Source organism: Talaromyces amestolkiae, assembly GCF_001896365.1.
Source record: "Talaromyces amestolkiae strain CIB chromosome Unknown scaffold1.1, whole genome shotgun sequence".
NCBI classification, from domain to species: Eukaryota; Fungi; Ascomycota; class Eurotiomycetes; order Eurotiales; family Trichocomaceae; genus Talaromyces; species Talaromyces amestolkiae.
In genome coordinates this window covers 1,432,210-1,459,000 of record NW_024468037.1, presented here as the reverse complement: position 1 = coordinate 1,459,000, position 26,791 = coordinate 1,432,210, and the positions used below count along the sequence as shown (strand labels likewise).

At 46.5% G+C, this 26,791-nt stretch overlaps 6 protein-coding genes across 6 annotated transcripts; 2 read left to right on the top strand and 4 right to left on the bottom strand.

Moving 5' to 3' along the window:
• Positions 1-4,432: 4,432 nt before the first annotated feature.
• On the bottom strand, positions 4,433-7,009 carry BHQ10_000476 (uncharacterized protein; the record flags this gene model as incomplete). The annotated part of the gene is made up of 5 exons (XM_040877160.1): positions 4,433-4,529; positions 4,582-4,708; positions 4,766-6,494; positions 6,555-6,650; positions 6,725-7,009. The coding sequence occupies 5 exons, from the start codon at positions 7,007-7,009 to the stop codon at positions 4,433-4,435; spliced, it is 2,334 nt and encodes a 777-aa protein (XP_040728981.1).
• Positions 7,010-10,226: 3,217 nt separating this feature from the next.
• BHQ10_000475 (uncharacterized protein) lies at positions 10,227-11,670 on the bottom strand (the record flags this gene model as incomplete). The annotated part of the gene is made up of 2 exons (XM_040877149.1): positions 10,227-10,988; positions 11,047-11,670. The coding sequence occupies 2 exons, from the start codon at positions 11,668-11,670 to the stop codon at positions 10,227-10,229; spliced, it is 1,386 nt and encodes a 461-aa protein (XP_040728980.1).
• A 3,930-nt stretch (positions 11,671-15,600) lies between these two features.
• Positions 15,601-16,705, top strand: BHQ10_000474 (uncharacterized protein; the record flags this gene model as incomplete). The annotated part of the gene is made up of 2 exons (XM_040877138.1): positions 15,601-15,648; positions 15,728-16,705. The coding sequence occupies 2 exons, from the start codon at positions 15,601-15,603 to the stop codon at positions 16,703-16,705; spliced, it is 1,026 nt and encodes a 341-aa protein (XP_040728979.1).
• Positions 16,706-17,495: 790 nt separating this feature from the next.
• BHQ10_000473 (uncharacterized protein) lies at positions 17,496-20,066 on the bottom strand (the record flags this gene model as incomplete). The annotated part of the gene is made up of 1 exon (XM_040877127.1): positions 17,496-20,066. The coding sequence occupies one exon, from the start codon at positions 20,064-20,066 to the stop codon at positions 17,496-17,498; it is 2,571 nt and encodes an 856-aa protein (XP_040728978.1).
• A 220-nt stretch (positions 20,067-20,286) lies between these two features.
• On the top strand, positions 20,287-22,975 carry BHQ10_000472 (uncharacterized protein; the record flags this gene model as incomplete). The annotated part of the gene is made up of 5 exons (XM_040877116.1): positions 20,287-20,436; positions 20,501-20,748; positions 20,800-21,105; positions 21,173-21,317; positions 21,365-22,975. The coding sequence occupies 5 exons, from the start codon at positions 20,287-20,289 to the stop codon at positions 22,973-22,975; spliced, it is 2,460 nt and encodes an 819-aa protein (XP_040728977.1).
• Positions 22,976-24,533: 1,558 nt separating this feature from the next.
• On the bottom strand, positions 24,534-26,249 carry BHQ10_000471 (uncharacterized protein; the record flags this gene model as incomplete). The annotated part of the gene is made up of 2 exons (XM_040877105.1): positions 24,534-26,132; positions 26,211-26,249. The coding sequence occupies 2 exons, from the start codon at positions 26,247-26,249 to the stop codon at positions 24,534-24,536; spliced, it is 1,638 nt and encodes a 545-aa protein (XP_040728976.1).
• Between the last annotated feature and the right edge of the window lie 542 nt (positions 26,250-26,791).

Sequence of the window (26,791 nt, the reverse complement as noted above, 5' to 3'; positions counted from 1 at the left end):
GCTACAGCATACTAAAATATGCAATCACTGTAGCTATAGAAAAATCCGAGTGCCATCTGATCCCCCAAAAAAAAAGAGAAAGATCAAACAATATCATCTCATCTGAAGACCCAATGCGCCGGTCATTGGTCAGCCCCCACAAAGCATGTCAAAGGAGCCATCGGGACCAATTCCCACCAATCACAGTCACCCATCCAGATCTGCTGTGGGCATGATTACCATACAGTGCGTACGCATTACAATACGTCCTTACTACTTACTACTTAGAGTCTGAGCTAAGCTAGACTGTAATAGGAGAGTGGGGCCGGAAAGCCCCAACGGGAGCGTAACTTAACCCGTCGTCGAAACATATCATACACAGCACGATACGTCTCTTGACCGTTTGGACGCCAAGGCCCTAGTTCAGGGACCGCTTTGAGACGCGGCTAATTTTTCATGAGCTGCCTCGTCTTCGATCTTGCTACTATCCGTTCTAGACTATCGCACAGATGGTCAGTGGAAGCATATCGATGATTGATTGACAGATCTAGGCGTCTGTGCTCCATTGCAGTACTCCGTACTGCTATGAAAAGAGCGCCTCAGCAGTGTACACCCTTGTCTTTTCTGAGATTACCGACCGGGGGGGTTTGCAGGACGATATACTGTCGGCACTTCATAGGCCAGCCCATTCATCTCACTAATATCCCAATCTCCGTCCTGAGTTACTGTACTAACTAATTTCACGAAGTAGTTCTCCAACGGAGATTGCATCTGCATTAAGCATCAGCCGTTGTATAACTAGTCTGGTATTAATCACCGATACGTAGCAACCCTCCTTCCAGATACGAAATGAACGTGCATAACATGAACGCCATGGCGTTTTGGCATTTTCTTAATTTTTTTAGACGGCGAGATTTTCCAAGTGCGGGCTCTGCTCAGGGCTCTGCTTCGCTTAACATCAATGTTCAACGTTGTGGGCGTCCCCGGATTAATACAACAAAGTTTAGGCGCTCGAGTCCGTGAGTTCAGCACTGACCATTGATGAGTGGCAATGTTTGGCCGATGCAAGCCAACCGTGGTGTTATCGAATGCCAGTGCGTTGATAATTACATGTGTATGAAGAGCCCCTGCGCTGGGGCATCAAGCATCAGAACTCTGTGAAGTGAATGGGATGTAGATGGGCCAGGTCTAGAAGATGAATCGCGACAACTGCCGAGTTTGGTATCATCGATATGCATAAAATATCATCCCTGACAATTGGATAAGATGCCAGTGTCTGAAAACCCACATGCGGGTCAGAAACGGCAGACCGGCTTGCCGATGTACAATCAACCCATCTGAGATTTGCCACTGTGCATACTAGACTCTGTGTCGATGACATCGAGATGGAAGTCTATGTACAAGAATTCAATATTCATAACTCGTATCGATATTCCGGCTAGCAACCGATTTTACTGGTGAATACCATCAGTAGCAGTAGTCTACACGGCTTCCGGTCATCAAAAAGCCGGGCTGAATCGTAGCAAGATATGGGCAAAAATCGGATTGATAAATCAAACAAGCGCTCATTGAAACGTGTTGCCCAAGCCTCAACCAACGATTCGAGGACTTGGTGTGGCTTGAAATGTCATGAAGAGAACAGATAAATGCGGGGCGACCAATCTCAGCAGCAGGGGTGAGTCAGTCAATACACTCTCCGTATAAAGTGGTACGTACCACTATCCACGCCGCGTAATATCGAAATATGCCCGTCGCAACAAAAACAATAAATAACAGAAAAGTGAGTCGTACATTGCCAATACTGAATAGTAAGCTAGACAGACGGCATTTCGACTGACATCAGATAACATATTAAATTTTTGAACTTGAAGATTGTGGAGTATTCATTCCGATTTGATTCCTTGGGGGTATGATCCGGCATGAGACTGTTAGTCCAGCTGGGTAAAGATCGTCTCGCAATCTGTCCTTCTGAAGGGGGGGGGAGGGGCTGATCCGTCTAACTAATGCAACGATCGCCACTCACCCATTATGTTCTTTCCCTTTGCTGCGCCAATTGTCGCGGGACTCGATTGCGGATGAGGATTCCCCATGTGGGAGTCCTACTACTTACTACACTTAGTAGTACATTAGTTCATAGTAAGGAAGTTTTAAGCTGGATATCTGGCCAACCATAGCCGGCGCATGGGAATCAATACCGACTGCTGACTCGTAGGCTTTTCTTTTATCTTTTCTGTCTCTCGAACTTGATTTAAGACATGTCACGTCGAATCGAAATACACACGGATTGAGAGAGAAATCACGATAGATGACGTCAGGACATCCGCAATCGACAAGGTTGCAGCCACTCACTGTCGTGTACGGATTCTACAGTTTGACTACATAGTACGTATTATGGGGAACATCGACATGCATTGATTGACTGGCACATCGGTTCTTTTTTCCGACCTGCAAAGACCATCTACCGAACAGTGTAAACGGTCATCTACATAGGTAGGTACGAGAAACGACCGCATCCCAAGTAGGGTACTACATACCAAGCATTGCAGCGCTCGTTTCGTCGTATATCAGGCAAATACATGACTCACAAAAACCTCTTCGCTACCAGAACTCAATCGCACGATCTTCACCAACCCTCTCAAAGAGGCAGTCATCGCGAGGAGAAGGTTTCCGACATGAAACAACCGCGGCCAGCCGTCTATCGCCACCAGACAACATCAACAACATATGATTGATGTTGTGCTGAGTTGAAAGCCGAGAATACTTCCACGGTTCGATATTGCACGAACACGATCAGAATCAGTTAATTGGCGCGACTTTCTTAGGTAATCTAAGTCATACGATTCATTCATCCGCCACAAGATTTGTGGCTCCCCGCACGGCTATGACGGCTGACGGGGGCGTATGTACAACGGTAGATGGCTGTGCAAACGCTAAATACATATCGAATCAGCTTCTATCACGGCCACATAAACTGTTCGCCGAGTGGCGATAAATTATATTTCCGGAGTAGAGGTTATCAGTCACGATTTTGACAGCAGACTCGGTGGTGTGGGTGATTCAATGTTTCTGCCTAGTTTTTATGGCCACACACTCCGCGATTGAAGCCACATCCAAATCGATCGGCAAGATAGAGTGGTGGAGCTCAATATCGGTTATTGACATGTCGCGATTACGTAGTTAGTACACTGGATCGAGCAGAGGTTGCTATCTGGCTACGTTACTACGTAATACGGTCGGCGAGTTGACTTATGGAGTAGAAAGCCTTTCCACAAAACAACAACATTGAAATAAATGCTCTCATTTGATACATCGAACGTCAAAGCAATACGCATACAGAGAATCAACCACATACCAATACATCAAGCAATAGTGTGTAACAAAGACATGCATATGCACCCCACCCCATACAATGCAGCTCCATATCTGTGCCCAAACAGGCAACTGACGGGATGAGCAGTGGTACACATTTCCGGCCAATGCGCAGCTTTGTTTGGGCGGAAGCGCGGAGAAATTCTCCKCTGTATTTTTCAGAATGTACATCCCTGAGCAGTGGCTCGTTTTGAAGAGGGAAAGAATCATGACGATGACGGTTCATTAATTGAGTAGCGTCATGTTGACGTAGCGGATAGGGTCTCATGAAGCAAAGAAGTTACGATATACTCACTACTGCTGAGGATATCGTCGCAATAGTGGCAACATGGACGACAACTACTTCAAAAAACACCAGTCGCACAAAGAACCGTATCGATTATGAACCCATCTTTCTCTCGAGTTGTACTATTGCCGATCTCTTCTAACTAGATATGCGATTGAATATTGAAACACTTGTTTGATGATATATCGCCCAGTCTGTGCAAGTCTGTGTAACAATCACTGTGCAACAACAAGCGCGGCTGCCAGGACGAGACGGATATGTGAGAAGTGCCTGGGTAATGGACATAGATGTAGGCATTAATTCTTGAAGTTGTGGCCGTGACCGAATACCCAAGTCTCGACTACGTTCCACAATCTTGATGAGTTCCATGCTCGGACGATAGCTAGGTGTGTTGCCTCGCGCAAGCACAACGCTGTCGGAAAATCTAGTGTATATCCTGCAATGCTTGATTCATGGTATCTCTATCCTTGCTATCCCACAACAATGCAAACCCTTACGCGACCATCGGAGCTGTACGTCCGATATCTCGCAAACATACAAATGCAAATGCCTGACTTGAAGAAATATGACTCAAGACTGGGCGTATAAACAATATCTGCAGGTGGCCACATTATGCCATGTAAAAAATTCACAATAAGAATCTGCGACGGTTATTATTCGCAAATATATCCAGGTGTCGTTACAACCCTGTACGTACGCATCAAGCGTCTCAGAGCATGTCGAATTAAGCCTTCAAAGATAGGCGAGCCACCATTTGTATAACCGAGCATGCGTATATCGATCAATATAGAAAGACGCCTACCGTGTGATGATGAGCGAAATCCCATCAACCCATGCACCACAAGATCCAGAAACCCCGGCAATGCTGAAGCCCCGAGGAGGTATCAAAGCATGTCTACACACCATGTTAGTATCGACTACCCGACTTATTTTTTGGCTACACTTACCCAGATCCTCCTGTAGCGTTCCCGTATACCCCTGATTTTCTCCCGAAACTCGTAATAATCTCAATGCCATCAATCCAGAGACCAGCTCTGACGTAGAAGCCTAGTAAATGTTCTCCGCGTCGAGTGTCTATGATAAGAGTCAGCCGTGCAACTGAAAAGACATCCATAGTAGCAAGTTACTCACCAAACACAAATTCATCACCACCTGGCTTACCCCCACGCTTGCCAAATATTTGACTGGTTGCATCTTCATAGCAGAATTCAAGACCGTCAAGAGCATAGCCATGATACACCTTGATCGATGTCAACAACTTTTTCTGGACAAAAACACTATCCAGGATGACCTCCTGAGACTCGCTGCCTTCTAATTGAGACATCCCGAGTTTGCTGCTCCGGAAGCCCGTCTGGCCCTTGGGAAGCTTGACAATTGACTTTTTCGACTTCAGAGCGCCCAAATCGTCGATTGTATGTGATCCAAGGTTGCCTGAAAATATCTCAACCCGGAGCTTCCTCTTTTGCTGTTCAGGCGGGAGTAGATTTCGAAGTTCAGCTTCGGTGATGGTCACTTGTTTCGGTATACCGCTATTTGGAGATTCATTGTTGATGAACTCAAGATACTTGTGGCAGAGATCATCGCCTTCCGGATAAAGCTCTAGATAAGCTACGCCAGTTGCCGCCGTCAGTAATATCTTCCCGTTGTCCACTGGCCAAGCCTGGATACTGTCGTCTGGACGAGTAGGAGGATCACTCGGTAGACGGAAGCAGGGATGAAACCTGAATCTGAGGACGTCGAGACGATGCCATTGGCATTCGTCGGCTGGTAAGCACAGCTTGAGACCCTGACCTTTAGTCCGAGTCGAATACGGCTCTCGAGTGGTGAAGGTCCGATTCAAGCGAGTATAGTCACGTAGCATAACCCCAGATTCCCGGTGTGGATTACCGAATAAGTGACCGACTTCATGCAAATGAGCGCCTATACCAATATTGGCTGCCTCCCAATTGCTTCCTGCTTCTCCACAATCGTTTGCCACGTATCTAGTATCTGTTTCTGTACAGTCAGAGAATGCGGAAACGACCTCCTCCAAGCAGGACGGGTAGCTGTGCAGGCTATGAGATCCGAATATTGCCATCTTTATGTTACCACCATCGGAACCGAGAGCAGCATGTGCGGTGATCACTTGGGACGAGGTGTCCCAATGTGAATCAAGCAGCAAGACCGAAACATAACGCTTCTGCTCAGGATGCGGCCGAAAGTATGCCGTCACAGCTTCTTTTGCAATATTGAACAATTCGTCTTTCTTTGTCGCAGGCCCGTACTGCTGAGCTATATTCAAATCCCTTAATTCAGCCACAGTCTTTTCGGACCTTACTACATGGACTTTTGCTTCATTCCTGATCTGCCCCGCGAAAGTGTCCCGTTGACTCAAAGTGCCCGTCTGCCATTCTTCTTCCAACCTGAAACATCTCCTACCAAAGGTATTCCGAAACATTTGTTCGCCGGTATAAGCTTGCCACAAATAGGCAGCCATTCGGTACTTCTTAACGGCCAAGTCGAGATCATTGCCCTCGCTTTGGATCCGTTCAGGTGTCGAGTCGAACGTCCCCGGGGAATCCTTTCCTAGCAATATGACCAGGTCGAGAGGCGGAGAGTTTGTTAGAGGAAGGTAGTTGATGCTGTGCCAGGATGAATGACCGGAGCTTGAGCTCGAAGACAGCTTGGGGGAGTTGAAATCGAACCGAAGCCGATTCGGTCCGGGCGATAGGTGCACAAGGGCCTTAAAATGTGAATCGGAAACGGGCCAAGTTGTCGCCGGGAAGCTATCCTGGTTGTGGTGTAGGGTTATGGTTCCGTCTATTGGATGCTGTCGAGGGTCGCCTATGTGGCCGGACACCAACAGTACTTTCTGATGTACCTAGAATGACAGTCGGACAATAAGTGAAATGAAAAGAAAAAGCGCCAGGGCGAATCATACCCATGAGTTGTCCGATACAGATATGATGCGTGGTGCATATGGAGAGGCTGCAACAGGTGTTCGAATAGAGCCATTCGCCGGCGAACCATTTGTTGACTACGTCGATGAGTTCACGGTTAGTATGGGACATGGGAACAATCAAGAAATAGAAGTTGTGGGAGGGAATATACATAGTAACTATGTCGGTTTGATTGTGAGGTTATAGGGACGGGACGCTGCGGCAGCGGCGTTGGCAGGGGCGGTACGGAGCCATTTACTGCCTCGTTGAGGGTACTGAGGTTGGGAGAAGATAAGGAGGGTTTTATGGACGATGGCGGCGTCGTCGAGCTTTCTATCGTTCCTATTGTCGAGGAGGACTGGCCGCTGACTGCGTTGCCATTGGATTGGGAGTCGGCTGAGGTGGTTGTTCGGAAGCTGGCTTTGGAGCGCCGCCGGAGCTCTTTGAATATCGACATCTCCTTTTCCCTCAATTGTTTTTCTCGTTCTCTCCTCTTTTTTTTTTCTTTTTTCTTTTTTCGCCGTTAATTATAGTTTGTATCGATTAAAGACGAGAACTGAGGATACCGAGCAAAGAGAGGAAATCAATTGCACCGCCAACAGGCGGTTTTGCCCAAGAAGATCTGGCTGCTGAAGAGATTGCTGGCGTGTTTTGCTTCTTGATTTTAATCTCTTTCCAAGCAAGCTTTGGGCCTGGCCAAGTGGGGAAGGCACGCAGGGAGTGACGTACGGTTGCGGGTGCGAATCAAAATGGCAGGAAGTGTCAACAGGCAGGAGCTGCCTTGGAAGTTGGAAACTGGAAACCGCGAAGTCTAAACAAGGGAAGCTGCCGACCGAGGGAGAGGTGCGGCGGACTCTGTATGACTACCAAGGTATGTACGTACGTACTAGACTACCATTCCAGGTAGTGTCCCTCGAGACGTCCTCTGGAATGTCATTTCTCCTCGCCGTCAATCCAACAGGGCCTCCTCCACCAGGTAGTATCTAGCATAACACACCTAATTGGACATGTGTTATGTCGCAGCGAGCATTTCAGGCTTGACGACGCGGATTCCCGGATGGAGACAGTCCGTGTTTCACCTGCCCGTGCTTTAGTGCTCAGTCGCGCTAAAACAAGGAACATTGACGACGCTTAAGCCATTCATTTGTTATCTTGCTAGTATACTTGTACTACACGTCTAATCGACAGTCTGACCCTAGTTCTGTTCAAATGGTACAACTGACGCCCACGTGTGTGAGCTTGCTGCCTTGTCACCTTGTCCCCTTGTCTCCTTGTCGCCTTGTCGCCTTGTCGCTCGCGGTGGAAATTAGTACCTAGGAGCTAGCCTGTTACGGACTAGTGCTGCCGCCATCGATCGTCTGCCGGAATCGGATTAGCGCACTACTAATCTTAGAAGAATCGAAGCCTGAGGCGTCGAGACTTTAACTGCTTCTGGGCATAAGTCATTCTAGACTAGAGTCTTCACTGTTCCTGGGCTCAATTGGACAGCGTTTGAGTTACGATAGCAATCTGTAATGCGCATACTGAAGGTCACTTTCCTGGCCCAGAACCCGGGTTTCGAAGACTAGGGCTAGGCGAACCCCTAACTCTACCCTAACATCGTGACCGACAGTACATCTCATCCAGAAAGAGAAATTGCATGGACTAGACGCTTAACTTCGGCCTCTGTTGGTTGGGATGAGATACACATGAGTATACTGCCTCTGATATTCCACATTTTTCTCTATATATGAAGCTTCGTCTCTGTTAGGTGGTCCTCAAGCGCTATCAGAAGTCTTGATAGGACTCAGTGAATAAGAGATTTCCACGTGCTTTTACGAGCTACGAAGGTATAGGTAGATTGTGTCTCAGTCAGCTTAAACCGCAACTTACCAGCGTAAAATTTTCGATTGTTATACAAATCTTCACATGAATTGCTAATTCCGTAAATTGACTCTTGATTTCGCGCAAGACCCTTCTCTAAGTTTCTAGAAAGTCTACTCTATGTTTGATATTGATCTATATGCTGTCATTTCTTTGTTGCGGGAAGAAGAACTCTATATACCTCAACGTTGATATCAAAAGTGCAGGCTTGACTAATACTCCGTTGTGGGGCTAAGATAAGATAAGTGCTTTCCAGCTGAACGGCTGCTAAGAACCAACCATTCTTGTGACGCTTCGATTCTGATTTATCAATCCTTTCCATACTATTCTCAGTTCTATCGTGACCTACTCATTCTGACAGGTATTCTGCGTCACTGTACATGATCGATGACAGCATTATGCAGCTGTTGATTTCGCCATCAGCTCTTTCTGGACGTGCCACCTACAGAAGACGGTATAAGAAGTCGACTTTGGTAGGTGCTTTATACATCGGTAGCTGCAGCTCAGTCCTGTGTCTCCACTAATATACATATTTTAGGGCTGTGATGCCTGCAAATCTCGAAAAATTAAGGTAGGCTAGCTTTCCCCCTGCGAAAAAGCATCTTTCCGTATACTTCAGGCGTGGCTGATCGTTGAGTTGACCAGTGTGATGAGGCCCGCCCCATCTGCGGAAATTGCAAGCGACACTATGCAGATGATTCTGCTTGCCAATACAGCAAGCAGATTCGTCCATCAAAAGCCGGGGTACTGACGCCACAGCTAACGGTCGCCACGGTAAGACCAGCGACATTGGAATCAACCAATGTTTTGGCGCTGCGACTGATGCACCACTACACTATAACCTTTGATGTCAACCAGCCACTCAACCTTTCAAAGAAAGATTTGCTGGCTCGAAATCTATGGAAGGTTGAAATCCCGTCTATAGCCTTCACCTCAGAGACCGTTTTGAACGCTCTTTTGGGTATCTCTGCATGGCATCTGTGGTCTTTAAATCCGGACGAGGAACAGCTGATTACGGCATCAAGAGTTTACTTTGGCAAGGCTTTGAATTTACAGAGACTTGCGCTTCAACAAACCGATGCCAAAAAAGACTTGCCTCCAGTTTTTATAGCTAGCATTATCCTCGCGCACCTCAGTTGGCTTTTATCTCATTCCGACGAATATGCACACACGCAAACATCCGAGATGGCAACCTTTTATCTGTGCAACGGTATGCGGTCGTTGACCACAAAGGTCTCCGCAGACTGGTCCAAATTCGGATTTCTTGGCCTTGAAACTGTACTAGAAACACCAATCAAGCCTTGCAGCCGAGAGAGATTCATGGTTGAAGCCGCGCAAGACAACGAGACTCTTCTCAAGTACATTCAAGACGGGGTAATCGATCAAGAAAGCAAAAAAGTGTACCGTCAAGTACTCCGGGGATTATGGTGCTTGTACACCCTAGTGACGGATGACTGTGTAGATGTTACAACGAAGGAATATACAGTCGTCAGTCATCTCCACCGAGTGCCCCCATCTTTCATTCAATCATTAGAGAGTAAAGAACCGCTAGCTTTGGCTCTATTGGCACGCACATACGCCTTGCTTGCGCTTATGAGAAACGTTTCAACGGCTTGGTACATTCATGGAGCTGGGAAGTTTCCAATGTATATCCGTACTGTTCGAAGCATTCGAAGGTCGTTGGCTGCTGAATGGATGTGGGTTATGGAGTGGCCGGAACGTCTTATCTCAGATGAATTCTAAGTCTACGCTTGAATAATACAAGGTGATATCAGAAAACGAAGCCAACGGTCGTGTTTGTTATTCTCAGTCTATATATAAGCACCCAGTCGAGGTACTGTGAGGTCAAATACGTTCTCGGGATCATATCTCTTTTTCGTTGCGAGAATGTCGTTAACATGAGAACCGAAATATCTACTGAGTGTACTCAAGTGAGGTTCCTCGGCATAATGCAGCGATATATAAGCACCGTCAAGGACATTCTTTCTCTCAATCTCGCCGACATCGTTCCACAGATTCAAGGCCCACTGTTCCGACTCTGCACTTTTCTCCTCGGTTGTTGCGCAACCAATGATTTCCAACATGAAATGGGGCTCCCTTACTGCGAATACGGAGTCACTGTTCGGAGTTGACGTCGTTATTCTTGACTGATGGATTGAGAACATGGTACATAGGTCAGATGGCATCTTTGCTAGATGACGGCCTAGACATTCTGCTGTCTCCAGAGTGATTTCGTGCAAATTGAGCGTGCGAAATTGACCGTATGCGTTTGTTGGAATCAAGGCTGCATTACCATCATACCAGTCTGGGATAGTGGTTACTGCAACCGTGTTCATCAAGACAGTAGTCAAGGATGCGACCTTCTCAGACCACCGGCGGCCCTCATCTAAATCTTCGGAACTCCAAGTGAAAGTGGCACAGAACAGTCTTCCATGAGGTGAATTGAAGACCATTGGTTGGAGAGTAAGCTCTTTTGGAATACCTTCTCGCGATAATTTTCGGTATCCTGCGTTGTATTCAATGAATGCTTTCTCCATGTCCTTCGAATCATATATGATTGCGCCGGCAAAAAGCTATTATTGTAAGTCACTGATTTCTTTTGATGAAACGCTATGGTAAACGCCGACTTACAGTTTTCAAGGGATATACTTTGATGGTGACATTCAGAATGATTCCGAACGCTCCTCCTGCTCCTCGAATGCTTTTCAGCAAGGTTGTATCGGCCTCAATGATAGCACCACTAGCATCAAGTACAGTCGCAGCAACGATCTGGTCAACTCCCAATCCCCAGTTGGACGAAAAAGGACCATATCCGCCATACATTGCCCAGCCGAGGTACCCAACCGATGGAATGGCGCCTGCTGGTGTAGAGAGTCCCTCCTTCCACAGGATTCTGCCTAGCTGGTCTTGCAATATTCCGGCGCCCACTGTTGCTGTTTTGCGATCAGCGGCGATCTTGACAGATGTGAATGCTCGCATGTCAATTGTCAAGGCTCCTTCTTCTATGCAGAGACCTTGGAGGTTGTGGCCTCCTCCTCGAACGGTGAATTTGATTCCATTATACCGAACAAAGTTTACAAGTGCCTTCACTTGCTCTGCCGATTCTGGATGAGCTATTGCCAATGGATTGGCTTTGCGAGAGAGAAGAAAGATTTCCCGATCTTTCGCATACTCAGAAGAGGAAGGTAGCGTGCACTTGATCTCTGGATGTTCATTGAGAAATGCTTCCAGAGCTGTCATATGTGATTGCACCATGTTGAAGTTATGTATGGAGTGAAATAATCTGCGAAATAGCTGCCTATTCTAGTTTAAAATTTTTGTTTCAGAATCAGCAATGCTAATAATCACACGGACTCTTTTATACTGCATCTTGTTGATTTGCTTCATACTTATTACTCGATTCTTCAGCTGTCATCTTACCAGGCCTGGGGGCTGATAGAAGTGGGGCCGATTTAACACGAACCCGAACGCGGGGCCCACTGATTGGTCTGTTTTGACTATCAATCACGGCTTGGTAGAGCAATAGTGATCTATGCACTTTTTAATCGCCTTCACAGGATACGAACCTGCGATTTAAACATGAGCTGAGCGTGGGTTTGTACGTATATCGGCATAAGAGCAGTTCACAGGCGTATTTTGGGTGGCGCCCGATGTTCCGGACTACTGGCACTGCACATCGAACGGCTGAGATGTAGTTCTTGCTGCAGAAGGTACACCGCTTTAAACAGCTTGGACCGTGAAAAACGAGCCAGCTGATGCACTCATAAAACCGATATACTTCAAGGCAGCGTACTGAGATCGCTAAAAAAAAAAGTAACCGCGGACAGGTGCGTTATTGATGCTTATGAATACGTAACTAGCGTACTGAGAGAAGCGCTATCTGGACAACCGAGCTTGGAAACACTAGTGGCGTTCAATCTGTACACATAGGGCTTTATTTCATGAGTAGCATATAGTTAACTTGCATACTTCGTGCTGTAATCACCTGACTCAGTTTTACTGTTCATCCGCTATTGCCCATGTCGATGCTTAGGGTTAGCTGCAACTAGTAATCAATTTGGAGAATCCACCTGATATTAAGCATACCTAGGTAAAGGTTTACTATAAGACCGGTAATCTGATTATGTGAGGCGCTATCATAGAGCCTTGAGTCCTCGACTGAAAAAGGAGATACTGGGTTTGCTTCAGTGGTATCAATATTAGAATTTATATGAACATATAATAGGAATATACTTCCAAGGCTGGAAACAAGGTTAACCCTGGATAAGTGAAGTAAGTTCTATGMAAGCCATAATTTCCCGTATAAAAAGAAAAATTCAATCTGTAGAGTTCATCAAGGAAAAGAAATATACGTGCCCAAGTAGTTCTGCGGAGAGGTGGTGCTCACTAAGTAGTACAAGTCCATCTTCTGGAATATCACATTCTTTACTCTGTTTTTGTTGGTGCATGTATGTTTGACCTTTGAACCCACTCGATTCGGCTACATACACACTCGAGGACGATTATAGGACCTCACAAGATCCTATAAATTTCAGCGCTCTAACATAAATTCATCTACTTGGATAGTGGGGATAATGGTGAGGAGATGTAATATGCCGTCAACTAGTGAGACTGGACCCAGATAGGTAACTCAGCTTCCTACGGAGAAATTAACCTTTATGTAGCCCTAACGGCTACATCTCATGTCTTATGAATATCATCGACTCCTCTCATAATGATACGTAGGAATGCTATCTTTGGTTATCATACTTGGGTCACATGGTGTTTCCGGCGGCTGAAGATTAGTTGTCGTTTGTCATGCGATTCACACCGAGTGTCATTGTCTTTGATTTGAGCCTCAGAAGATAGGAAATTTTTACAAACCCGTTTTGGATAATCAAGGACATCATTGATTCACACCAATTCTCCCCAGAGCAGCATGTCTACGTCAACGTCCGCAGCATTCTGTTCATCAGTGCACTTAGCGGAACTTCGCCCAACGGAGTGACTTGCCATTCTTTAGACTAATGACAAGATATATTTTCAATACATTAAGTCTAATCTCTTGGCTTGTCTTCAACTTTTATAACTTTTATACTTGCACACCTACAAAGAGGCAATAAGTAGTCGCTTGATACGAGGAAAAATAAGTCACCGTCCTACCTCGGTTTGGACTCTGATATCACGAAGTAGTTGAAGGTGATATTCCACTCTTGAGTGGTCCATTTGAAGAACAAAATAATTATAAACATGGTTGATAATTCGTGCCCACTTGGGACCAAAATTAGTACACCTAGTAGTCGAGGAGCCGTAGTATGAACCAAAGGAAGAAAGTTATGAAGATTGTTTCGAGCTTAGTATATGCGGTGCTTCTTGCAGAGATCCATGCAGCTGGAGTGACTGGAAAAGCATTCGGATTCGCTTCAGAAACTACCGGAGGAGGGAGCGCCACACCTACGCTCCCTCGTCTCTTGCCCAGTGTATATACTAAATGGTTGTAAATCAATGTACCGACAATCACTAAGACTCAAATCACGGATTATTGACGACGTAGCTCGCGTGATTCTCATCGAACAAAAATGGATTTGTACAGGCACTGAAGGAACCGCATCTATCCAATGCTGCAGTATTTCTACCGCTGTCTATTCTGGTGGAACATCTGCTGGTCAAGCAACTATAACGACTACTTGTACTGACGGGACCTGGGCCTCTTGCACCTATATTAATGCAGCCAGAAACCCACTACAAGTTGGAAGTAACAAGAGTATCGTTGGTGTGGGAAGTAGTGGTATCTTGAAGGAAAAAGGATTGACGGTTACTGGCGGTAATAGTGATGTGATTGTACAGAATATTTGGATTACTTCAAGTCACGGTCTTCCTCAAGAAGTGACGGGGCTAGCGCCAGATGTTGAGAAGATATGATTCCGCAATACGTTTGGGGTGGTGATGCAATTACCCTTGATGGGTGCGACAAAGTTTCGATTGATCATAACAAGGTATGATATGACTTGATAATACCTTAAGCTTTTCGGATAGCATCTCTAAAGCTGCTCCAAAGTTTTCTTTTATAGGACGTCAAATGATTGTAATTGCATGTGATGTGTGCGTGTATCTGAGTGGGAAGGGAATGTTTCCAGGTTGAAGAACGACTGAGGGTTAGGGTTAGTCCAGTTGAAGGCCAATTTTGAGTCTGCCATCAAAGAACTTGGGTAATTTAGCCATCAAAGGGATGAGTGAAATAATCCGATTGGAGAGACTTGCTCAGTACGATCCGAATCAGGTCAATAATGTGTTTCTTAACTCCAAATCCACAAAACCCCCAGTTTCTCGAATCTCAATGTTCCACAAACAAAGAATGCAAAAGCTGTCCTTTCTGGTCGGGGATTCCTATCAATCCATATCTATGGAACCTACAATAGTGTCTCAGGTACGTATCATGGCCTTAATTTAACTATCTTGACAACTCACTGGCGTTAAGTGACTAAATATCGGTCGACTAACGCTATCCCAGACTAAGTAGAGTTCTGTGGTTGGCGATTGTCGGTCGTAGAGTAATCAGAGTCTGAAGCCCGATAACAGGTGGACAATCAAATAGTTAATCAGAACGATCAGTCAAAGAGACTGTGATATGGACATTCTTTGATGTCATTCTCAGCAAGCTGAGTTATAAGGAGTTTTGGTCCATTTTAGTCAAGATTCAGTCAAAATGAAGGCGTGCATTCCGCGGGTAATGGCCGGGCGACGGTTCAGGCACCCAGGCACCCAGGCACCCAGGCTGCAAGGCTCTCAATTTAGGGCCGGGTGGTTCCCTCTTTTGCCTTTTTGTTTGCTCAAATCCTGCCCGTCAACCCAGCCTCGTTTGGTTCACACCCTGTACAACTGCAACGATCACGAATTTTCTCTATTCACAAGACAACTGAAAAAAATACTTCATCTCAAACCGGACAATTCCTGCCAATTGATCAATTTCTCACCCTTTCCACACATAAAGAAGGGTTACCCCCTCAACTGCCTACTTCAGCTGACGCTGACCCTTGCTCCCACTTCGAGGGAAGACCGTCCACTTGCGACACTTCCCCCTAGGATTGGCCACTCCGTCGAGTATACCGAGTATACCGTCTAGTTCTTACACACCTGTACTTACTGTGGCTTATATTTTTTTTGGATCCTTTGATATTTCCAAGGACGAGAGTGACAAAACCAATCATGAAGGATCGGACAGTGAACCCGACGACTCGCAAGAACATTGCGCAGGTAAGACCGCACATCACCGCACATCACCGCACATTGCACCCTAAACATGGCACATGGTCTCACACTTTCTTCTCCATAGGTATGCATGAGCCTTCAAGATCGACTCGGCCTGGCCAAGGTCAAATACCAGCAGGGTCGATTGGGCGCTTCGGATCTTCGAGACTTGCACAACCTCGATAAACCCTCCGGTTCCTCCTCCGAGATAGCCTACAGCCGCTACGAAACCCCTCTTACGTCGTCGCCTCCAGGAAATGCAACATTCTCTCATGAACTCCCTCGATCTTCCAGAAATAAACATGCGGCCACGTTCAACCCTGAGGTGATGCAGCCCATGCTCAATGCTAGTCGAAAGCGGGTTCGATCGAATTCGATCACGGATAGACCAGCAAAGGCTCCTAGATTATCGTGGAAGGCTTCACTTCACCTCCCAGAGTCCTCTCCCGTTCATGCACGACCGTTGCAAATCTACTCGAACCACCCTCCTGCATTTGACGCTCCTTCATCTGCCTTTCTGGGGACTTCCGATGAAGAAAATGACCCCGAACTTCCAGTGCCTCGAGCTCACAATGCCAGCTCTTCCATGGTTAGCTCTTCGCCTCCAAGAACACCCACTCTCCGGTCAGCTCGTCTGCCAAGAACCGACAAAGATATGAAGAACGAGGATGGTGCGGATTTACTGCTCTTCCTAGCAAACTCGCCGACACCGGCAAGAGTCAGCAGCAGAACTCAGATCAGAGACTTTCCTCCATCAACTCCTCCCAGTCAATATGCCGCTTTGCCCTCAATGACTCCGACACCTGGAGGTGGGCTGTTCGGCAATCTTGGCACTCCTAGCCAGCAATTCAACTTTGCCGACTTTGTGAATGTCACTCCCAGTCCCGCACAGCGCCCATGGGGAGGGCGGACACCAGGCAGTCTATCAAAGACCCCACTTCTCAGGACGGCGAGGAAGTCCCTGAATTTCGACAATCTGGTCCCTCCAGACATGCATAGCCCTGTCCGGCGCAGCAGGGATGCTGGTCTTGCCCTGCAACTTGGCGAAGAATTGAGGCCATGATCATGCCGAGACTATTCTGCTACGCTTTAAATGACCTGATTACGACTCTACATGCTGCTTCCAGCACTTTTTCATTACTTCTTGCATATTGTCTGGCGCAATTGCATTCTGCTTCTGGCCTAGTCAGTCATTTCACTGCTGATATATATTCTTCTTTCTTGGTGTCCATACATATGTCTCTTGTCGCGATTTACGACCGGTGTCATTCCTGTACTCTTATAATTCATGTCTTTGGAAAGTTCCATTTTTAACTTTTATGTCGAAACCCGACAGTCTATCATTCATATTTCATTTCATTATATTCAAGAGAGAATGGGTGCTCATTTGTGTACTATACCGGTCAGCCTTTTCATTTAGTTGTTTATGATGACCATCTCATCAGCCTTGTTCAACTTATGTGTGGAGTACTAGTTGGATAGCCTCGTTGGGCTGGATCAATCAATAAAATCGGATGGACCAATTATCTCAATGAGTCTGCAAGACAACTTTGTTATGGCCCCTCTTTATCCACATTTCACGTCATCTGAATCAATTGGTGTATACGAGTAGAGTCCAGAGCATACTGTCGCGTTCTATCAGAAAGACGAGACGAAAAAGGCAGAGCGCGTACCGCGACGCGTCGCGCGTCGTTTTCGCGACTCGTTTGTGTGTCTATACTTCCTATTGCGGCTAGCGCAGTTAGATCCCCGATCTTAGCGTGTCTTGGCGCGACTGACTTTCAGATCCTTGGATGGGGGGGGATCACGTCATCTGACTGTTGATTGGTTCTCGTTGAATGCTTCATCTAATGTCACTCGTCCAGTTCGCCATAGGCCTGTTCGTCCTGCTCCTCGATATCATCATCCACTGCGGGATCCACCGCCGCCCCCTCTTCCTCTCGCGCTCGCTCCATTTGTTTTCGCCATAACCCAGCTAGAAAATCCGATGTACTCGCCTCGTCAATAGACTTGTCCTCTCGAACCCGCAAGAATCGCGGAAATCGTAGACTCAAACCCCTCTCGTCGCTGACCAGACCAATAGCAGCAGTGTACGTCGGACTCAGTGTGATATCTGCAAACGCCATTTCCCATACTTCTTGCGGCGCAAACCATACATCCGGATGTCCTGCGTAGTCTATGTAGCTTGGCCGAGAGATGACATTCTCGCTGTCTTCGGCGTATTTCTCTTTGTTGCTTTGATAGAATTTGTCGGTAAAGCCAGACATGCATTTCGTGACGGCTTCGAGGACACCCGTCTCGGGATTGCGGACGGCAAGGAGGATCGGAGACCACCATTTGGCTTTGCGTCCGCTGCCATGCCAGGCTGCTATGGGGATAAGGTCGAGAGTATCCGAGGACGTGCTGTAGTCCTTTTTCACTTTTAACCAGGACTCAAGTCTCTTGTCGGGCTCGTAGGTGGAGAGTAGAGCTTTCCGTCTTGTGCTTTTATCCTTCTTCTTCGTCAATCGTTTATCTTGGGCTTCATCATCTACTTCAAGATTTCCTCGATCCTCGACGCCAGGATTCGTCCCTCCATTTCCAGAATTCAAATCATTATCAAGAACCTTCACCATGATGCCCTCACACTTGACGTCTGTTGCGCTCTTGAAGAACTCCAGAACCGCCTCTGAATCCCCCGATGTAGCATCGAGGTTCTTCACCCATGTAAATCGTTTGGGTATTTCCGTAAAAAGACTTCGAAGCATATCTCGACGCTCCCGAAACGACCGAGCAAGAAGAGGCTCTCCATTCAAATACATTAAATCGAACGCAAATAGGCAGACATTGACTTTGATGCTTCCTATTTCAACATTCTTCTTGGCTCGATTCGTCAGTATTTGAAATGCCTGAAGATCGCCAGTTTCTTGGTCAACGGCGACTACTTCGCCTTCGAGAATAAAGCTCGATACGGATCCTCCTCTAATATGCGGAACGAGAGAGACCAGATCCGGATACTTATCGGTCATCAGTTCAAGGTGACGAGAAAATATGCTAACTTTGCCGTACGAGTCACAGTGAACTTGCGCTCGTTGCCCATCGTATTTGTATTCGCAAGCAAAGTCTCGTCCTTGCAACTTGGTGAGCATATCTGAAAGATCGCGTGTGATGCTACCCAACATAGGTCGTAGAGGTACATGTAAGGTGAGTCCGCAGCGCACGAGCAATTCTTCCGTAACCCCAATCTCGAGTAAACACGGCACCAAGTCATCATAATTTGGATGTCTTGCATAAGATGCCTTGACGGTCTCCTCTGCCCTCAAATATAGTTCATTAAGTTCTTCTTTCTTCAATTTTAGTAAAGAGTCCATGCCCTTCGTAGTGAATACAGCATCTGGCGGCTTAGAAAATAAAAAAGCTCGTGCGAGTGCGATAAGCATCGTGGTCTTGACAGCACCGATACGCAAATGCTGAACCAAAGTGCGTACGATATAGCGAGACTCTTCGGCACTTCGACTATCCTGCAGCAGCCTTTCAACAATTCGCTGCTTGGTTTCCTGACTACCGGTTCCTTTGCTTCTCGCAATTTTGACCAACGACTGATAGACACCTTTGATCGTCAGTGGCTTTGGTTTCTTGAGAGTGAAGCTCTGCCTCTTCTTTGCTTCAAAAGCCACATCTCCTGCGTCGCCGTGCTTGTTATAGAGGGTCTTTAATCCCTGCGCATTTAATCCATATATGTTCTTGAAAGCTTTGGATATCACAGAACCTCCGAGACCTAGCTCTGCAGGTTCATACGGCGGAGCAAAGGAGTTCGTTGCTAGCCATACCGCAGGCAACAGACTGTCAGGTGCGCCTTCGATCAATATGCGCAAGAGATTGACTAGTGTGTCAACTATTTTGATTCGTTTTGTCGTGCTGTTCACGAGAATGAAAGCTTGCGTTAAAAATGCATAAGAGGCGTCTCCGCCATCTTGTGACCAGTGCTTCTGCAGTTCAGGCAGGTATTTGGCTGGGTCGAATGTCAATGGGCTTTCATCGAGAGGTATGTTTGAGACAATAGTATCTTCCGAGCCCAAAGAAGATTGCAAACTTAACGTATCTTTCTGAGTTACGTGAAATTTTGAGATCTGTATCTGCGATGTAATTTCTGGCGCCTTTGATATCGGCGATTGCGCTTCATCCAATCCTTTGCCTGGTGGTTTGCTTTCTTCTGTCCTAAGTGGGAGCGATTCCTGTACTATAGGCGGGKCGACTTGATTCCATTCGTCTTGCAATTTCCGAGCAAGCTCCTCGTCGGTCAAAAATTGCTTACTATCTTCAATAATCTCTGTACTCAGTTTCGACGTTGCTGCTGGCTGCGCATTCTGGTTGGAAAAGAAAGATTCAATACTTCGCGTAGATGTGGATCCATTGATCTTTCTCTTCTTCGCTGGACTAGGCATAACTGCAACACCAGATATATCTCAAAACCGCTAATTCTATTTGTTGTACGTGGTAAGAGGCAAGTAATGAATCTTAGTGGCGAGTATGGAGGAATATCGGACATGGAGCCCAGAAGCTTGGAGCTTAAGCAGCTCCCGCGACTCCACACGTCATACCTATCTTCTCTGCCGAATGAACAGCGTAGCCATTTTCCTCCCCGCACAATACATTTCAACAACAATGGCTGCACCACTCGCCTCACTGTCCTCGCAAGAGTATGCGCGGGTAGAAGACTACCTAAACGATAAGCTACAGTCTGATGAGGATCTCGACAGCTTGGATTCCCTGCTCCAGACGCTCCGAACACAGCATGAATTGCAACGCAGACAAGTATGCGACCGCCATCCACTTCAGTACAAGCATCGTGTTGGATAAATGAACTCACACTTCACAGCTCGTTGAGGCGCAAGAAGCACTTGAAGAAGCCACAAAAGCTTCGAACGACCACCGCGATGCCGTACGAAAGCAAGTCGAAACGTTCAACCAAGAGCAGGCAGAAATCGACCGGCGCCTCATGATCATCACTCAGTCCGAAACGAGCGATGACGCCGTGCGCATATTCGAATCGAGCATGCAGAAGCTCCAGCGACTTGATGTCGCGAAGGGATATTTTTCACAATTGCAAGAGATCGAAACATTGAGGTAAATGAATTGTGAACGTGTTGACAATGCGGCCGACTGACAAGACTGCAGCAAGAGTGCATTAGAACATATGAATAGCGATCCAACGTCAGCGATACCTCTATATAAAGCCCTTCGAAATATCTCTAGGTCGTTACAAGCAGCACAAGTCGCTGCGGAGGGTGCTGCTCCTCACCTCGTTGACCACGCCGAGCAGCTTGCGAATTCAGTCAAAGAGCAGCTGCAGGATCGATTTAGTAGTCAATTACAGGAGGCACTCGATAAATTGAAATGGCCGAGCAGGGAACTGGTACTTAACGAGGCTTTCGTGCAAGAATGGGTAACAAGTGTTGACTTGTTGCTTGACTTACAAGAACCGTACGTTTTATCGACTACCCCTTTGTCCATAAATGGCGGCATACTGACTTGTGCATGTATTCTACAGTGACCTAAAATCCTACTCGGAATCTTCATCCTTTCGGAGCGCAGACATCCAAGTGCTATTGCCACTAGAAATTATGATGCATCCCTTAGAGCTCCGCTTCAAGTATCACTTCAGCGGTGCTAAGCCTACAAATAGGCTAGATAAGGTGGGCTTTCAAAAATCTATTAAAACTTGAAGACTGACAAATTAAAGCCGGAATACTTCCTGTCCCACATTTCTGACCTGATAAGTACCTATAACGGTTTCTTCACGACATATCTACAACCTGTACTAGATCGAAGAGCCGACATCGTGGATGAAGAACTAAGAAGCCATTTTCTAAGTGCAACGAATGCGTTTATCACATCTCTTCTTCCAATGGTCAGGCGGAAAATTGACACTTTCATACCACAAGTGGAGACAAGTCCTCAATTACTGAGTCACTTTGTACACGAACTTATGAAATTCGATGATGATCTACGACAAACGTGGAATTACCTTCCTAATCCCTATTCAGCCGAAAACTGGAAAGGTCTGACATCGGAAATTCTTGGCCAGCAAAATTGGTTCGAACGATGGCTCCAGGTTGAGAAGGAGTTTGCTTTGTCTCGATACAAGGATATTATTGATACGCCAGAGAGCGGGCAAATTGACTATGATGGTGTTGACGCTAATGTCACAAAACCGACGAGTGCTGCCATTAGGGTTAATGACCTCCTTGAAACCGTTACGGATCTGTACAGACCACTGTCATCTTTCAGCCAGAAACTCCGATTCTTGATCGACATTCAAATCACCATATTCGACCAGTTCCACGAACGTCTGCGCTCTGGATTAGAGGCCTATCTTGCAATGACATCCGCCATTGGCCGCACGGTACAAGGTAATGATCAAGGCACTCTCGAAGGAGTGGCCGGACTTGATCGGCTCTGTCGAATTTTCGGGAGTGCGGAGTATCTAGAGAAGAAAATGCAAGACTGGAGTGACGATGTGTTCTTTCTTGACTTATGGTATGAGCTTCAAGATCGGGTCCGACGAAAGCACGGCGATGGAAAGAATGTTGTCGGCCCAATGTCAGTCGCGGAAGTGGCTCAGAGGACCTCTCAGGCGGTTGCCGAGGCCGGTCAAGGACGAAGCTCCGAGGGTGCATTATTCGACGAAACAGCATCAGCGTATCGCCGCCTCAGACTACGCTCCGAAAGCATCATAGTATCCACATTCTCTTCTGAAGTTCAATCGTCTCTCAGACACTACTCTCGGGTATCAATGTGGTCTTCACTCTCTGCACCTTCGGCAAGCTTTCCTCACCCCCTTACCTCCGAGCTTACCCCTACACTTCGCATCATATCCTCAAATCTCTCTTTCCTTGCCCGCGTCCTAGGTACAGCACCTTTGAGGAGGATAAATAGGCAAGTCCTTTTGGCCCTGCAAAGTTATATATTGGATAATGTCATCTCGCGTCATTCTTTCTCTGCCGCTGGCGTATCTCAGCTTATGAGTGATATTGATCATCTATGTGGAGTAATCGACAGTGCTCTTGGACACCACTCTTCGTCAGCGGCTTATCAAGGGGAAGCCGGTCGAGTCATGCGAAAACTTAGCGAAAGTTTAGTGCTACTGGGTCTCAGGATCAAACCCCAGAGTACCAAATCAGATGAAAATAATGAGACCTATGGGGTTGAATTAGGGCTATGGGAAGTCGAAAGGAGATTGTTCGCAAACAATGAAAGCGCTCGCGAAGTCTTAAGTGAGCTAGAGATTGAGACCCTGACTGAGGCAGAAGCGAGAGCAATCTTGGAAAAGCGAGTTGAAATCCGCAGCTGAACTTGATAACCTTATCATCATTTCATGTATATCTTCTTAATGAAGTGTCTTTTATTCTGAGCAATCTGAAAATATCACAACTTATGCAACATTTGATGTCTGCTAATAAAACTACTGTCGCCAGCTAGGTTCTAAAAAACCTCAGGGGTCATGTCAATCACCATAAAATTCTTGGCAAGCGGACGAACAGACGAGGAGAACTTTCGGTGCTTAGGATCTCCCTTCAAGTATACCTCATGTCACCTTTATTGGTGAATTCGATAACAAATCAATGAGTTATGCCACCCTTATCCGAGCTTTATCGTTGTTCTGATTCCGGTGTCTTCAATCTGCACCATGCCTGGAGGCCGTGGGTAGAGTTATCAACTCCATCCGTCAGCTGTCTTTCAGAGCTAGGTATTGCTGAAAGGTCTGCGGATCTGCGTCAGATCTTTTGTTGAGTGTACACAATTCGTGCTTATCCAAGCCGTACTTTCTCCCTGGTGGCAGGGTCAACGTCGTCTTTGAACTTCAAGAGAGTGATGTGGATGATTGTCATGGTGGATGTATCTCAATTCAAGCCGGCTTGAGGCTGTAGGCAGTTTTTTGAGTGATTGAAATAGTATTGCATGTGGGGTTCGCCAGATCTACAGACGTCTTGTCACAACAGGCCATTCAAAAATTGTATCCGATTACTAAGATGCTCATCTCGGCAACAACCTGCCAATATCACGCTGACACCTGGGTCGGTACTCTCGGTATGCGTGAACTTTCGACTTCTGGGTAATATTAGCTTTGAAGAAGACTATGCCGCGTGTTTCTACATCTAAGTTGGCGCTGATACTTGGCCGAACCCTTGAACATAGCGAAMCCCCCGAGCCCGCCAATCTGAAACAAGGAACTCTTGACTTCAATAGTAATCACCTCGCAAAAAGGGTATACGTCCAGCCTTTCTAAAAGTGTTCCAAAATTATTTCTTCTCTTGTGCAATGAAAGGACAGAGGCAGCAACGATGTTGAGTTACTTAAAGCCAGCCCCGATCGCGAATTTACGACCCAAACGTTCATATACAACAGTGTTATGTGGGATCTGAGAATCCCTGCCAAGCTGAGGAGCAGCAGAAGCCAACCGATGTTCTCTTCATAAGACTTATTTATTCAATCCTCAAATGTCATTTCCTAGCTCAATGGTACGAGAGTTTGGATTTGGATTTCTCTGAAATGTTAGCAGTGGGTCATGCACTTACAGGTACTAGAAGATTGTAATAGACCAATACAGTGTCTTGTGGTCACTCGTAGAGCGTTGCTCTTATGCTTTACTGTTAATAACGCCATCTCTAGTCCATCTCGTCGCTAAATTCGGTGCAGATATCACCTAGAGTCCATGATCAATCACCCTACTTAGCCCGCACGAAGATTTTCTCTAATTACATCCTCCAGGCTACCCTAAAACTAGAACCTGAAAGTCCAGATGTTTCTTGAAAGTATTGATGTAGTCTAGACATTCAAAATTCTATGTGGGCGTTGGACGTGAATGACACGTCAACAGTGTATAATATATACATAACATTCAATTTATTCTAAATCGCTGAAACTTTCAACTTCTGAATGATCGCTGGACCAGCTTCTTCAATAGCACGGATTAAACCTTCTACCGTACGTCTCTCAGTCGAAATATTGACAACGCAACGGAAGAACTTCCCTTTACCCCTGAGGTCAACATCACCACCAGTTGGAGGCGCATAATCGACCATATAACCTTTGCTCACGATTGCGCGGGTCACTTCTTCAGTCACACTGCTATTCTTTGCAGCGCGCACATCATCCGAATCAATTGAGCCATCGGCTTCGTACGCGAAACGCTTGCCAGGCGCATAGTAAAAGCATATTTGAAGACATGGTGGCGGGTTCTCACTGACAAGAATGAAATCAGGGTGATTCTCGATGAGAGTTGCCAGATGTGATGCCATCTCAGTGGCTTCGTCTATCCGGTGCTCGTMCCCTTTSGAGCCGTAATATGTCCAGCTTAGAAACAATTTGAGCGAGTCAGCACGACGACCACATTGAAGGGTCAAATCTGCCAGATCCCAGACTTCTGGCGAATCGACCGGCAAGTCAGCAGTCAAATCTCCATCAAGTTTACCATTTGTCTGATCAATTTCCGGGTTGCTATGGAACAAGTATCCTGCAGGAAGAGTATTTGCACGATGAAACTGACGGATATCTGCTGCTAACAGGAATGAACAAGTCACAGGTACACCGAGCATCTTATGTGGATTGATAGCGATACTATTCGCCTTTTCTGCACCGAAAAGCTTGTGCTTGTGACGGGTAGAGAAGATGAATGATCCACCCCATGAGCCATCAATATGGAACCAGAGGTTGTGCTTCTTGCAGATTGCTGCCACTTCATGGAAGGGGTCAAAAGATCCTAAAACGGTCGTGCCAGCAGTCGCATTGACATAGAATGGCGTACGACCTTCCGCTTTGGCCTTTTCTACCAACTTCTCCAATTCTGTGGGAATCATGCGGCCTTGCTTGTCGATAGGCACGCCCCAGACAGCATTACTTCCGAATCCGAGCATCTGAGCTGCTTTTTCAATGCTATAATGACCATGACCGCTAGTGAAAATGACAAATCGGTAGCTCCCGTTGCCCTCGGTTTTGGTTATGGGGTATAGTACGTTTCTCGCTATCACGATCGACGTGGTATTGGATGCCGATCCGCCTTGGACGGAAATACCGCCGGAATGAGGTCCATTGAGACCGAACAATAAAGCCAACTGTTTTGCCGTGTGTTTTTCGATTAAGGTCAGAACCGGCGAAACTTGGTATACGTGGACGTTCGTGTTGAGGGCTGCAAGAATGAGTTCTGCGGCCACACCCGGTGCATTTGTAGAAGCGTATAGCTTGTCTAGGAAGCCCTGGTGCCAGGTGTTGACCGAGTAGCGCAGTACCTGCTGGAGTACCTGGAGAAACCCATCCTGTCCTTGCCCAGTCGACGGCAAATCAAGCTTCAAAAGTTTCTGCAGATCTTCGGGGCTTTTATAATCGACGAGAGATGTGCTCGATGTGCCGAGGTCGGTGTCTATGCCATTCGCGGTGTGCCCGTTCGAGCTCGGGAGGGAGTCTGCAGAGCTTATGAACGGGATGAGAAGGTCCTGTACGGCGCTGAGTAGCTATATGAGAAATGGTTGTTAGCCAGACACTTCGAGTCCCATTAATCTAATACAGAGTCAATTTGGTTTTCAACGTACTTTGCGCACTTCCTCTGCGCGGTCCGAATTTTGCGCCATGCTCAACAGGTATTAACAAGTTCAAATTCGAGAAGAAAAGAGGGACAAATCCGATGTTCAAAAAGCAGAACAAGTATATAGAAGCGTAAATAGCAAAAAAATGACAAGTATGTATTGTAAAATAGCGACTCACTCAGGATTTAAAAAAGTAAACCTCATCCGAAAAAAAAACCCCCCCACGATGGCGCCATTCGGGGATAAGAGCCAATGACACGGCTACTAGCGAATGACATCATTAGAGTCTTTTCATCGCAACAGTATGAACAAAACCACGAGAATTGTAGATACAAAATACTCAGAGTCAAGGTGACTTCGAAGAATTGACGTCTTAAGACTTAATGAAGGAAGCGTATCTTGCATGTGGCTGGACCGTGCTGATCGGGCGGTCAAATCGGAATGCTTATCGAAATCCGGGGATCGTGGTACCTGATTAGGGCTAAAGTCATACAATGGCCTGGATTGTCATACATGCGGCGAAAGTTGAAAATACTTAAGTACAAGTCTGTCCATTGCTGTAACATACGAAAAGTATTGATCATCTC